This window comes from Pleurodeles waltl, chromosome 1_2 (genome assembly GCF_031143425.1).
Source record: "Pleurodeles waltl isolate 20211129_DDA chromosome 1_2, aPleWal1.hap1.20221129, whole genome shotgun sequence".
In the NCBI taxonomy this organism is placed as follows: Eukaryota; Metazoa; Chordata; class Amphibia; order Caudata; family Salamandridae; genus Pleurodeles; species Pleurodeles waltl.
In genome coordinates, this window is record NC_090437.1 from 1,090,162,982 (window position 1) to 1,090,177,595 (window position 14,614).

At 42.5% G+C, this 14,614-nt stretch overlaps 1 protein-coding gene across 2 annotated transcripts in view; it reads right to left on the minus strand.

Annotated features, from left to right (window-relative positions):
• Positions 1-14,614, minus strand: part of PI4K2B (phosphatidylinositol 4-kinase type 2 beta) — a 183,727-nt gene that overhangs the window by 61,800 nt on the left and 107,313 nt on the right. For both annotated transcript variants that reach the window (XM_069202160.1, XM_069202161.1), the window contains exons 5-6: positions 10,052-10,205; positions 8,230-8,297 (exon numbers count right to left, since the gene is read on the minus strand). In XM_069202160.1, coding sequence (XP_069058261.1) covers positions 8,230-8,297; positions 10,052-10,205 — 222 coding nt within the window. The remainder of the gene's footprint in view (positions 1-8,229; positions 8,298-10,051; positions 10,206-14,614) is intronic.

Sequence of the window (14,614 nt, forward strand, 5' to 3'; positions counted from 1 at the left end):
TTAATGGAACAAAAAGCTAGCTTTGACTTTTGCAAATGTAGTAAGTATCCTACGATGTCTTTGGCAGATGCGTGTAAGAGTTGAATTTTATTATTATGGCAGTAATAAACACATCTTTCCCACTTATTTGCATAGCAATGTCTAGTGGTAGGTTTCCTAGCTTGTTTTATGACCTCCATACATTCTTGTGTAAGGTCTAAGTGTCCGAACTCTAGGACTTCAGGAGCCAGATTGCTAGATTCAGCGATGCTGGATTTGGGTGTCTGATCTGTTTGTGTTGCGTTAACAGATCTGGTATGTTTGGTAGTTTGACATGAGGCACTACTGAAAGGTCTAGTAGTGTTGTGTACCAAGGTTGTCTTGCCCATGTTGACGCTATTAGTATGAGTTTGTTTTGACTCAACTTGTTTACTAGATATGGAAGGAGTGGGAGAGGGGGAAAAGCGTAAGCAAATATCCCTGACCAACTCATCCATAACGCATTGCCTTGAGAACGATCTTGTGGGTACCTGGATGCGAAGTTTTGGCATTTTGCGTTTTCCTTTGTTGCAAATAGATCTATTTGTGGTGTTCCCCAACTCTGGAAGTAAGTATTCAGTATTTGGGGGTGAATCTCCCATTCGTGGATCTGTTGGTGATCCCGAGAGAGATTGTCTGCTAACTGATTCTGAATTCCTGGAATAAATTGTGCTATTAGGCGAATGTGGTTGTGAATCGCCCAATGCCATATTCTTTGTGCCAGGAGACACAACTGTGTTGTGTGTCCCTCCCTGTTTGTTTAGGTAATACATCGTTGTCATGTTGTCTGTTTTGACAAGAATGTGTTTGTGGCTTATTATGGGTTGAAATGCTTTCAGCGCTAGAAATACTGCCAATAGTTCTAAGTGATTTATGTGAAACTGTTTTTGGTGAGTGTCCCATTGTCCTTGGATGCTGTATTGATTGAGGTGTGCTCCCCACCCTATCATGGAGGCATCTGTCGTTATTACATATTGTGGCACTGGGTCTTGGAAAGGCCGCCCTTTGTTTAAATTTATACTGTTCCACCATTGAAGCGAGGTGTATGTTTGGCGGTCTACCAACACCAGATCTAGAAGTTGACCCTGTGCCTGTGACCACTGTGATGCTAGGCACCGTTGTAAGGGCCGCATGTGCAACCTTGCGTTTGGGACAATGGCTATGCATGAGGACATCATGCCTAGTAGTTTCATCACCATTTTGACTTGTATTTTTTGTTTTGGATACAAGTCCTGTATTACATTGTGAAATGCCTGAACCCTTTGTGGGCTTGGAGTGGCTAGCCCTTTTGCTGTGTTGATTGTCGCCCCTAAGTATTGCTGTGTTTGACACGGAATAAGGTGTGACTTTGTGTAGTTGATTGAGAAACCTAGTTTGTGGAGGGTTTCTATGACATACTTTGTGTGTTGTGAACACTTTTCTAGCGTGTTGGTTTTGATTAACCAATCGTCTAGGTACGGGAACACATGTATTTGCTGCCTTCTGATATGTGCAGCTACGACTGCCAGGCACTTTGTAAAAACTCTTGGCGCAGTGGTTATTCCGAATGGCAACACCTTGAATTGGTAATGTATCCCTTGGAATACAAACCTTAAGTACTTTCTGTGTGAAGGATGTATCGGTATATGGAAATATGCATCCTTTAGGTCTAGTGTTGTCATGTAGTCTTGTTGTTTGAGTAGTGGGATTACATCTTGTAATGTCACCATGTGAAAGTGATCTGATTTGATGTAGGTATTTAATGTTCGGAGATCTAATATAGGTCTCAGACTCTTGTCTTTTTTGGGTATGAGAAAGTACAGAGAGTAAACTCCTGTTCCTTTCTGGTGTTTTGGTACTAATTCTATTGCTTCTTTTAGTAGTAATGTCTGAACTTCTAGTCCTAGAAGATCTATATGTTGTTTTGACATATTGTCTGTTTTCGGTGGGACGTTTGGAGGGAATTTGAGAAATTCTATGCAATAACCATGCTGGATAATTGCTAGGACCCAAGTGTCTGTTGTTATTTCCTCCCAATGTTTGTAAAATTTGGTTAGTCTCCCCCCCCACAGATGTTGTGTTGGGGATGTGTGACTTGGAAGTCACTGCTTGTTTTGAGGAGTTTTGGGACTTTGGAACTTTCCTCTATTCTTTTGGAATTGTCCCCCTCTATATTGTCCCCGAAAACTTCCCCGCTGATACTGGCTCTGGTAAGTGGGTCTTGTTTGTGAGGTTGTGGGTTCTGTGCTTTGTCCTCGAAACCCCCCTCTAAACTGAGTTTTTCGAAATGTGCCTCTGCCCTGTGTGGAGTAGAGTGCGCCCATGGCTTTGGCCATGTCAGTGTCTTTACGTTTTTCGATCGCAGTGTCCACCTCCGGCCCAAACAACTGCTGTCCGTTGAATGGCATATTCTTCACAGCTTGCTGTATTTCTGGTTTAAATCCTGATGTACGCAGCCATGCATGTCTCCTTATTGTTACTGCTGTGTTGACAGTTCTAGCAGCTGTGTCTGCAGCATCCATTGCTGACCGTATCTGATTGTTGGAGATACTCTGTCCTTCTACTACCTGCTGCGCTCTCTTTTGGAACTCCTTGGGCAAATGTTCTATAAAGTGTTGCATTTCGTCCCAATGGGCCCTATCGTATCTGGCCAACAAAGCCTGTGAATTGGCAATACGCCACTGGTTTGCTGCCTATGCCGCCACCCTTTTGCCTGCTGCGTCGAATTTTCTACTTTCTTTATCTGGAGGTGGTGTATCTCCTGAAGTATGCGAGTTCGCTCTTTTGCGCGCTGCCCCTACTACAACGGAGTCCGGTGTTAGCGGTTGTGTGATGTACACGGGGTCTATTGGTGGCGGTTTATATTTTTTCTCCACTCTTGGAGTAATGGCCCTTCCTTTTACAGGCTCTTCAAACACTTGTTTGGAGTGTTTTAGCATTCCGGGTAGCATAGGAAGACTTGTGTGGACGACAGTGTTAAAAAGAAAGTCGTCTTCAATGGGCTCAGCATGCAGGCTGACATTATGAAATGCCGCTGCTCTCGACACCACCTGTGCGTAGGCTGTACTATCCTCTGGTGGCGACGGTCTAGCTGGATAACATTCAGGACTATTATCTGACACTGGTGCGTCATAAAGATCCCATGCGTCAGGGTCATCTGGACTCATTCCTGTATGAGTTGGGGATTGCATCATTGGTGGAGTGGCTACCGGTGATGGTTGCGGAGAGCATTGTGGAGATGGTGGCGGGGTTACTTGTTTAGCCACCTTTGCCTGTGGCTGCTTGTCTTTTTCCTGAAAGGCAAGTTTGCGTTTCATTTTAATCGGAGGGAGAGTACTGATCTTCCCTGTTTCTTTTTGGATATGGAGCCTTCTTTGTGTATAGTCTGGCTCTATGGTTTCCAATTCCTGTCCAAATCTATGTGTCTTCATTTGTGTGGACAGTCCTTGTTCCTCAGTGTAGGAACTTGTTTTCGGTTCCGAGGCCGGATGTTTCGGTATCAAAACCTTTTCGGCTGCTTTTTTCAGTTCTGACGAAACCTTCTTTACTTTCGGCGTCGTGGTCTCTCGGTGCCGACCCATTTCGGTGCCGCTATCTCGGTGTCGAACCTGCTCGGAGCCACTATCTCGAGCCCGAGATTGCTGTGTGGCGGTATCTCGACCAGAGTTGGATGACTTCGGCCCCCAGCGTGCCCTTTTTCGGTGCAGATGATCGGTCACCTATTTTTCGGGTTAAGCCATGGCCTGTTGGCGGTGGCGTCCCCTGGGCTTTAGTGTTTTTTTCGTGAGTTTTGTGTTGACGTCTTACTCGCGGTTTTCGGCGTTTCTTCGGGATCGATCTCATCCGAGTCCGATACCTGGATGGAGAATGTTTCTTCCTCCTCCTCGAAACGCTCTTGTCCTGTCAGCGCCGACGCCATTTGCAGTCTCCTTGCTCTTCGGTCTCTTAGTGTCTTCATGGACCGAAACGCTCGACAGGCTCCACAAGTATCTTCCTTGTGTTCCGGCGACAAACACAAGTTACAGACCAGATGCTGATCTGTATATAGATACTTGTTATGGCATTTTGGGCAGAAGCGGAATGGGGTCCGTTCCATCAGCCTTGAAGAGACACGTGGCCGGGCCGACCAGGCCCCGACGGGGGATCGAAAAAACCCCAAAGGGCCACCGGAGCTCTTCAAAAGTCGGCGTCGATCTGTTGTAACTAACCCGATACCGAACACAAACAATACCGACGATTTTTCCGAGATTCTAACTAACTTTCCGACCCGAAACGAAAAGGAACACGTCCGAACCCGATGGCGGAAAAAAAACAATCTAAGATGGAGTCGACGCCCATGCGCAATGGAGCCGAAATGGGAGGAGTCCCTCGGTCTCGTGACTCGAAAAGACTTCATCGAAGAAAAACAACTTGTAACACTCCAAGCCCAACACCAGATGGTGGGATGTGCACAGCATGTGTATCTGCAGCTACAGATGCCATTGAATATATATATATATATATATATATATATATATATATATTCCCCCCTCCCTCCCCCCCCGATAGAGATATCTCAGCATCTGGGGCACTTAGTGCACACGTTTACGTGAGGGGACTTTTCCATCCCCAATAATGGCACAAATATTACTTGCAAGCAACTGGGGACTTCCAAAGCTTAATCCACATTTTCATTTGAACTAAATACGTGTTATCCTACAGCTAGCCTGTTCATCACATAACCATTGTGGCCACGTATATAAAAGGCACACTTATCCGTCAGTCAAATAATAAGGACTTTTTGATCACCTCTTTAGCGCAAAGAGTACACCAACTACATACAGTATGTAAACAACACTTTTGATGAAGCTGGGGGAGCAGCTGCTATCATAGGTTTGTATTGTGAACTCTTTCCAACTGTGTTTTCTTTAAAGAGGGAGGAGATGTGGTCCAGTGGCTCAGTTGCACTTTTTGTTAAAAGCCTTTTGGTGGGTCCAATCTAGTATTACTGCATTTGTCGCTCCATTTTGGATAGCAGATGAGTTTCGATTTGCAGGAATACAGTCGGCCACAGTGGTGCACAACTATGGTAGTTTGTGCCTTTTCCTGGAACTAGACATGCTGCCGTCTGTCTTGCAGCACTCCTGAAATGTTTCATTTTAAGTTGTTTGGTTTGTGGGGCTAAGATGCTAGACTGATTTTGTACCCCATATTTCAGAAGATCTACGTTTTATTCTTCCTTTTGAAACTAATACCATGTACACCAGACGAGGATTCTGCTCTACTGAGCAATGCAGAACCAGGCAATACAAGAGGACTGTGCAAATGTAACTGATTAGAAAAAAAGTATTGAATAAAAGAATCATTAGAATGTGGATTCAAATAAAGCAAACAAGAGTGAGCTCTTTAAAAACGTAACAAGGCAGATTTCTAATAAATGCTCCTATTTACCCAATCAGTAACTCTATTATCAGAAGGTGCTGCCATCATTAGAGGGGGGGGGGGGGGGGGGGAGTGAGGATAGAGGACATGTTCAAGATATGGAAGAGGTGCGGTATGACCACACAGAGGGTCACAGAAGGGGGCACCAGGTGGTGAGAGGGTGTCAACTCATAACATTTAGGATCCCCCAGTTACCAGATGTCATCATAACCGGACACTGGGATCTAGGACAGAGTGCGATTCTGAAGCAACAGTCCCAGCAACCACCTTCCCTTGCACCTGAATGTATTCTCCCCCACTGCAAAATACAGGGCTTTCCTACTCACTAGACTGCCTGGCGACAGAGTGTCTCTTGTCTGTGCAAAGGGTCTCCGCCACCTGATTAGCCAGCATCAATGGGCATCTGCAATCATGTGTGGACTGATGCCTCAGGAACAACATCTTGAATAACAAAAAGCAAAGGCTTGCCAAGTGGCACAAGGTTCAAAACACAAATAACTGGAACTACATCACATCTCCTCCACATGCATGAACATTAACACTAAATTGGCAGGTCAAGGTAAGTGTAAACACAGTACCCCTCCTTTAACCTGTCCCCTCTAGTTTCTCACTTCCCACCATTAGAGTGGACAGAGGAGAAACAGCCCTCATTCTTCCAGACCTCTCTGAAGAAGACTGACGTCTCTCACTGGATGAAAATCAACTGTCTTAAGCTCACCACCACCAAGTAGTGCTCTTTGGTAAGAGCATCATCACAGCCACCAGCACTGCTCCCCACCGTGCTGACTGGCCTTTCCTGGGGCAACAGTGCTCTCCTCCTATTTAGGCTGCTAATACTGGAGCATCAATGGTATATTTTCTTTCCATCATGTCCAATACTTCAAAGATAAGTTACAAAAATATTCCCTGGAAAACTTTAGGAAAGATTAATCGGTTATCAAGGTTGAATACGGGCCAGGATTCTAGCAGCAGACTTGAGGTGGAATTTTGTGAACATTTCTGTCATATAACTAGAAAAAAAACTATATTCTTAAAATACTAACCAGTGACACCATAATCGAAACTTTGTGGGTGAGGGAGATGAATAAAGGGGTAGAAATTACCAAGAAATTGCAGGCATGAAAGGGTGGGACTCCCGATATAAAAAAAAGAACAATGAAGATTGAAAATAAAATAATGAAAATAGTCTGTTGGTAATGGAGTAGATGAGTCTGTTGGGAATACTATAAATCAAGATCTGAAGTAGGACGTGTGTATATACAGTGATGAGCAGATTTGTCATTCAAATATGCCACATTTGCAGTATTATATGGCTGCTACAATGGAACTATACTTTGGTAAATTCATGAGCTACTCTAAGAACGTTTCCAAGAAGTCCTGCTCTGAAAGTTTTGACAGTCACTTGTGCTCCTCTTGAGGCCTAACATACAGTTTGGAACCAAATAGCCATTCTAAGGTCGTAATAATGGATGCAAGACAGTGAGGAAAATCTGCAACCAAATCTACAGTTAAAGAGCTCTCCGATATGGAAGTTCAAAATGCTGAAATGCTCAATGGCAAGTGATAGCAGAGACTGTCCTAATGGGACCACTTCACTTAGGAGCCCATGGGCTGGGGTAGGGCAATATCTCACTTGGCACCTCTACCGGTTTGGTATCCTAGGTCATAACCATATTTTACTTTTCCGTTAGGTTCCGCTTAGTGTTCAGATAACCTCCCACCATTCATGACCATTTTTTTGCATCTCTTGACAGGCCACAATCCTAAGGGTATGTGTGTGAAAAATAAACAGACTGGGTTTTCTAGGCCTTCTTGTACTACTGTGTTTTGCTAATGAAAATAATAAATATAGTTAAAAAAGACAGACTAAGTTTCATCCTTCAAGAACTTTTGCCAGCATAGAATGGGCACTTAAACATAATTGTAGCTTAATAAGGAAGCCAGTAATTTTTTCAAAGACAATGCACAGCCCAACAAAATTGAAAAACAAAACAAACTGACAAATACAACTGTGTTTAAGTCGCTTGCTTCACAATGTGGAACGATCTACAATGACTAATAGTGCTCTATATTCTGGACAATACAACTCTTTGGAGCCCTGTAGCTACTCTTTTTTAATAGCTGCATGTATCACCAAAAAATATTTTACACTCAAAGTCTGATTTTAATGCTTCCTTCAAATGGAAAAAGACTTTCCAGAGTCACAATTTGTTCTACTGAATTATTATTATTATTTTTTTAAATTGAGCCTTTAAACAGCTAAGTTTCTTTTTTGTTCAGTTGATTAAAAAAAAAATAATAATCTGAGGTGTTCATGTTTTTATCAAGAAAAGAACAAAAATGAGCAATTGCATTTACTCCAGTCTCCACTGTCTACAGATACCTTCAAGAGTGACAAGATTCAGCTGCTGGGACACTATCCCATTATAATGCCCGATTAAATTTAACACCATCTCTAAAGCCAATGTTCAACTCCGTGTTGGGAATAAAAGCATGCATAGGAATGAGTCCTGCTGGTTTACAGATAGAAGTCAAAAGGTATGTGCAGTCGAAAGACAACAAATACAACTTCACTCAAAACAGAGATAATGAATTTGATCACAAGTCATGTGAGTATATAAACAATTAAGATTCCTTGAGAATCTGTTTTCCTGGAATATAGACACAAACTGTAACAAAATGTATTGGTCAAAAAAAAAAAAAAAAAAAAAAAACACACACAACAAGTAAAACCTGATAAGATTCAAGACTAGCAATTCACAATCAAAATTTGAATTAAACTTTAACACCCAGAGCAGGAAAATAGATTACCTTCTCAGAAACGTCAATGCCATCACCTTGGATTTCATGTCTGACTAACCAGTTGTCATTGCCCCGGTCTGAAAAAACAGAAAGAGGACTAGTAAAAAATAAAGGATACCTATATCCAGGTCTTTTGAAACTTCAACAGATAGCACTTGTAAATAATGTTTTATGTACTTATCAAAGAATACAGGAGAGCAGAAAGAAAATGCTTGCATTTAAAAGGAGCACAGAGCGTAAGTACATTCTTATCCCATTGGGATCATTAGGGACTAAGAAGCCCACAGAAATTATGCAATAAGTGCAGAGCAGTGGCCTATCTAATGTGATGTGTGCTAGAAGCGATCCAATTCACTAACTCTTGCCAAAATATTTGAAGGCATTTTCACTGCAGCACCATTGTATTAATATCAATTTTAGGGACATTTTACGCCTTCAAGATGTAATGTAATTCTCCTCCCCACCCCCTTTGCATATTGTCACCAGAATTAAGTCCCCTCGATTCGCCTCTATTTAATCACTTTGCTCAAAACTTTCTTATGTCATGTCATAAAACATGAATATATTCAATGTCTTATTCACAATTATTTTAATAAAATACCAGTAACAATCAGTAAGAAATAAATTCAAATTTAAACACCAGTGAAAACCACACACAGACTCTGATTATTAATAAGTAACAAACACTGGCAAAGCAAACCGGTCGATCAAGCACAGACCTGCACAAATGATGTTTGCATGCTTTGGCAGAAACAACGGACATGCGACTTTGCCTATTTTAATATTTAACATATGTAAACAAGCTTAAAACGCCGTCCATTTTGTTAAATAAATATTATAATGTGGCATAATGAATATAGGAGCAATATGCAGAAGGAAAAAAAAAAAAAAAAAAAAAGACGTCTTGCCTTAGAGGGGTAAAGGGGATTGTGCAGGGCGTAGAGATTAGACATAAAAGCAGGTAAGACAAAGAAGAGGTCCTGAGCACTTGTTTATAGGTTCTTAAAGCAGCTTTCTGCAGTGTGACAGAGTACCTAATCGAGGCCAAAATGCCAGGATAGATGATCCCAACTATTAAATAAGAACCTAGGAGTTAGATACTACTGCAGCCATAACCCAATGCTAACATGGACAACTTTCATGACAGAAAGGAAACAAACTCCTACTAAGATGGTAACAAATTATGGCACATTGCCACTGGAGATATGATGACAATTCAAGAGGGAGGTAGTCTGAGTAATGGAGCAACCTGTAGTGCACCAAGCTATATGCCCTGGTAACAAGCCTCTGGTGTAGAGGGTACAGGCCTGCTACTTCTGAGCCTGTATGCTTTGTTGGGTAATCACTCGAGGGTGAGATTAATGTAAAAGGCCATGCAGGTCTTTCGGGTGGCTATTACATGCACGCAGCATATCTTAATCTGTTAGATAGTCTCTGGCACTTGTGAATAAGATGTAGCATTGATGAGGAAACTAACTTTCCAGACATAAAGCTGTTGCCTTATTCATAATTCACTACTTACTGATGTGCGAAGTCTAAGTCACACTGTAAAGATCTAAGAAAACACACACACACAAGTTTTGGATTATTATACACTCAGAGAAACATGCTTAAGGGCCCTTGGATGACACCATTTTGTCCTTGAAGTACCAATAACATTGCAATCTGCAGAAAATAAATATTTGGAAATGAACACTTCAGTCTATCATGTGAATAACTAGGGAATGCTATGTACACTAAACGACCATACGACCCATGCTAAAATGTGTATTTGTTGAAAAATGATGATGAATCCAACATGCGAGACTTGAATACTGAACAGTTCAAGTACCTGTGTTTCTGATCACGTAATCCAAAATCACCAATCGTTCAAATTGTGACTGAAGTTTCTTTCTAGTATTCTCAGGCAAAGGGTCGGTTTCAAACTTCCTGAGCCAGTAGTCTGCTTCCTTGTAGCCCTCTACAAACAGTTGTAAAGAGCCGGTCTGTAATGAAATCCAAAACAAAAATTGCACATTGCTGTAAAATTAAAAAAACATTATAAACACTATTCATGATTAGAGTGGGATAGCTTGGAATTAAATATATAGTTACACTAGGGGGGAAATAATTTAATAGCTGAGCTATTTGTATAGCAAATCTCTGTGTTAATATGGAGTTGATGCAACAAGCTACGATCATGTGCTGCTGGTGTGGATGGCACAGGCCTGCTACTTCTGAGTGTGTATGCTGTGTGTGGCTCATTGCCCAATATATTTATTCATTTTACTTGGTCCGATTTGGGCTAAACTCTTAAAGCCAACAGAAATGGTTCAGGAAAAAAATAAAAAGATTATGGGCTCTGGTGGAGATTATCTTATCTGTATCACACTAACGACTACATTTTCACACTAACTGCACTTACATTGTAAGAGTAACAAACGTACGTTCATTCTATAGCAAACATGAAACTAGTCCCTCTTGCAGCAGACTCGCGGGATTATGATGCCATTTGGTTTTAACACTAGTATATTTTAACAAGGCCGATGCTACTCCCCTAAGCACCGGCACACGTTCAATTCTTATGGGTAAGAGTTATAAAGTCTGAAAAATTCATATAACACAACCCAAATAAGGCTCCCAGAATCAGGTCTTCATTGTAGATTTCTTCATCTCTTGGGAAATCTAATTCCTTACAGGACACAATCCATGAAGGCCAGTCATTTAAAACACAATCTCCAGGAAATCCTCCTCCTAATCTCTTCTCTCGAGAGGGAAAAGCTAATTTCGGACAATGATAATTCTTCTGTGAGAAAGACGTTTACATAAGGACAGCCTCATAACTTAATAACCATCTTCGTCACTTTGTGGTTCATGTGCCCTACAAGTGGAGTACATAAGTATCAATTAAGGCTATCTTGAATGTTTGTTTTCGCTCAAAGACATTATGCGAAATTTGCACTTCCCGTTTAAATACAAACAACATTTCCATAGGAAAAAAAGGGGGGGGAGAGGGGGGGAGGGGGACAATTTAAAAAAAAAAAAAAGAAAAGAAAACGTGATCCGAGGCACACATTATGGCATACATTTTGGCTGTGACCTACAGATCACAGATATGAAGGGACATGTCCTATGGTGAAGAGACCACAAATCCAAGAAATTCTCTCCCATGCTGTACGAAGACAAACCAGTCAGCAATATTTTCAGGGTTGTCAGCATTAGATGGGTAATCTTGAGTGGATTTACCAATGGAAATAGCCTAATTGTTTTTATTTGTTTTCTAAAGTCCATAGAAAAATACTAAAGAGAAATTGATACAGGCAGACATTAGATCTAGTATAAAAATACATAAGATACATTATTTCATTCATGTGCTGCGATTTAAATTAATTCTTATAACTTTCCAGTACAAAAACTCATTTCCAAACATGCTTACATAAACACAATAACGGTAATGAAACTTAAATCGAAGCATTATACTTCATATTCCTTAAACCCGAACACTCGCTGTTCAATTTTTCTTAGTGCTTCATTTTAAGACCATATGTTCTTTCTAAACTGTCATACCCCCCCGCCCCCTCGCATTAGAGGGAAGGAAAAGTGGAATGCAGGGACTATAAGGCCTCAGCTGTAAGGCTGGGGCCGTTTGCCTCCAATGTCCAAAGGTCCATACCACTATGGCTTGGCTAAATGGTCCAAGAACAGACCCTTCAACATTTGATTCTCAATATTCTCAAATGGTGAGAAGCCACAGACTTCTTAAAGAGGTAATGGAGGGAGGGGGGTGCTTCGAGCTCAATAATAACCCTGTAGCACAACAACTGATTGCGCAACCTCATGCTCCTCATTTGTAAACAGAATGTACTTTAAAAAACTTAATGCTACAACATAGATATCTCACTGATGCAGGGCTACTGTATACAAGGGTCGTTGATCACTCCCAATCCCCTCCCACATCCCCAAATCTCTTCTTTCTTTTTCTTACCATTGCAAGGCTAAGGCCACGGTACAAATCAGCAACATGCCTCATTCTCTCCTACACTTTTCCAGGAGGAGACACGCTGCCTGGAAGTGTTCTGGCACTCATGACAAGGCCACAGGAGCAGTAGTGGAGGCCTCCACACAGTCTGTGCAGGCTCCAGCATTACAGATGGTATCCGGCTGGTCACAGTCCTAAAGCACAGAGTGAGTTGGGCAGTAACCTGCAGGGCAGAGGTCACTACTGCCAATGTGGAGTACCTTGCTGGCGGCACAACTCAAACTTAACTCACAACAAAGGTACTCTTAAGTCAGTGAGTTTATAGCAGTGGCACCCACTTGAGCACAACTTCAGGACAGTGCCATAGTGCAGAAGCTTGGACCCCAAAAAAACAAAAAAAAAACTGTTCTGGTCCACAGAGCATGACTACCGCTCATGAGCCTCTGTGAGCAGAGGGCCCCTCAGCTCCAGAGTCAGCTACTTTTGTTTGTCTTGGAATCTCACACTTCGTGCAAGGTTTGTGCGCTCCTTCCCGCTCATAGGCAGATCAACCTTCAGGCACTTCCAAGTAACAAACACTTCCAGATAACAGACAACACTTCCATCCAGACTCCAGGTGTTGTTCGCCCTCACCTCTGGCAAGTTGGCTGCCAGGCAGAACCAGCTCATATTGTACATCAGTACTCTTCTGAGCACTCATTCATTGGTCAAAGAGAACTTAAGAGAACCAACAAGTGGGTCACCAGCTCCCACTTTTGAAGTCCAAGCAAAAATAGGATGTAGATCCTCTGCACTCTCAGAAATGGCGGGGGTTGGTTCTTCTCTCATTTGTTCTTTCCAGGCTGTTTTTCAGACTTAGAGGTGAGAGTTATCTGCACCTGCCTATAAAGAGCCACAATGATCAGGAAAGAAAAAAATGCTACCCTCTCCAAAAGGATCATTAACACACTAAACATCACAGGGTGCAGTCCCCATCCTTCAAGCCCCATCCCTCCAGAAGACTAATCAGTAGCCCCTCACAGCAAAAGGACCTAATCACATTTCAGAAGTGTGCCCGGTCTCCTCTTTCACCCCCTTCAGTGTCTAGGTCTCCTCAGCTTCAGGAATTTCTAGCTTCATGAATATCACAATACACTTTCAATCTCAAAGAAAACCACCTCAACTGTATCTTGTGCACATAAACAGTCCAGGGACTTCCAAAACAGAACCCATAGACCATTACTCTGGTTCACTCAAATACAATGGACCACTCAGACCACGCACACATATGCACATGCATAACATGCACTGGGATGGTAGTGCTAAAACCTGGACAAGTGCATAATAGCGGAACTTTAGGGAAGCGAGACAGCAAGTATCCTGCCACCACTGCTCTACATGCTGGAGTAATTCTGCAATGAGGGTGGCCCACTGAGACCTGGCCAAGCAATAGCCACAATCCCTTGGAGAGTGAACCACAAAAAGTCACTAATTTAACCTGTGCTTAACCCACAACAGCTTGGCACAAGAAGCAGTCATGCTAAACTTAGAGGCAAGGTGTTAAATATTGATTAAGTACACAAACAGCAACACAGTGACAACACAATACAAATACCAATTTAGAAAAATAGAGACAATATTAATAAATTATTTGACACCAAAATCATGAAAATCCAATTAGTAGAACCAGAGTTCTGAATTTTTTAAAAGTTTAAGTTTAAAAAAGCAAGTCCTCAGTTTAAGAAAATGGCCACCTGGGCACCTTTAGCACCACAACCAAGGGTCCAGGGGTGGAGGGAGACCTCTTGGGGGTGCACGACTCACTCAGGCTGGGTCCAGGTGCAGGACTAAGATGGTGAGAGCCGGTTACGTCCCTGTGCCTCAAAAACAGGAGACCAGCTAGCTGATCTAGCCCCTGGAGTCCTGGAAGTAGGTGGTGATGCAGGGCTCCAAGCAGACTCCAGGCAGCAAAGTAGTCCTTCCAGGTAGAGCAGCAGTCTGGCAGAGTGCATAGCAGGTCACAGCAGCAGGCAGTCCTCTGAGTCTCCTTCCACAGGTCCAGTAAACAGAGGAGCAGATCTGAGAGTGTCTTTTATACCCTGGTGCCCTGCTCCTAGGAGCTGGGAGAAGTTTCCAGAAGAGTTCTTTGATGTTCTATGAATTTCCTGCCTCCCCTGTCCTGGCTTCTAGTAGGCTGCACTTACAATACAGGGTCGTTAAGCCTACTGTGTGGTAGCAGAGCCCAACTTATTCAGTTGGAAGTGGAGCTGTGCTTAGCAGCCCCTCCCCCCCAAATCAAGTCAGTTAATGGCCCTTTGGGCTCTGCTAACCCCCTACTGTGTGACTGTCTGGGGTGAATTCACAAAGTCCCAACTGTCAGTTACACCCAATCATATGACCTAAGGCAGGTTACAGGCACAGAGGGCTAAGGGCAGGAAATGCCGGTTTTTTAGTTTT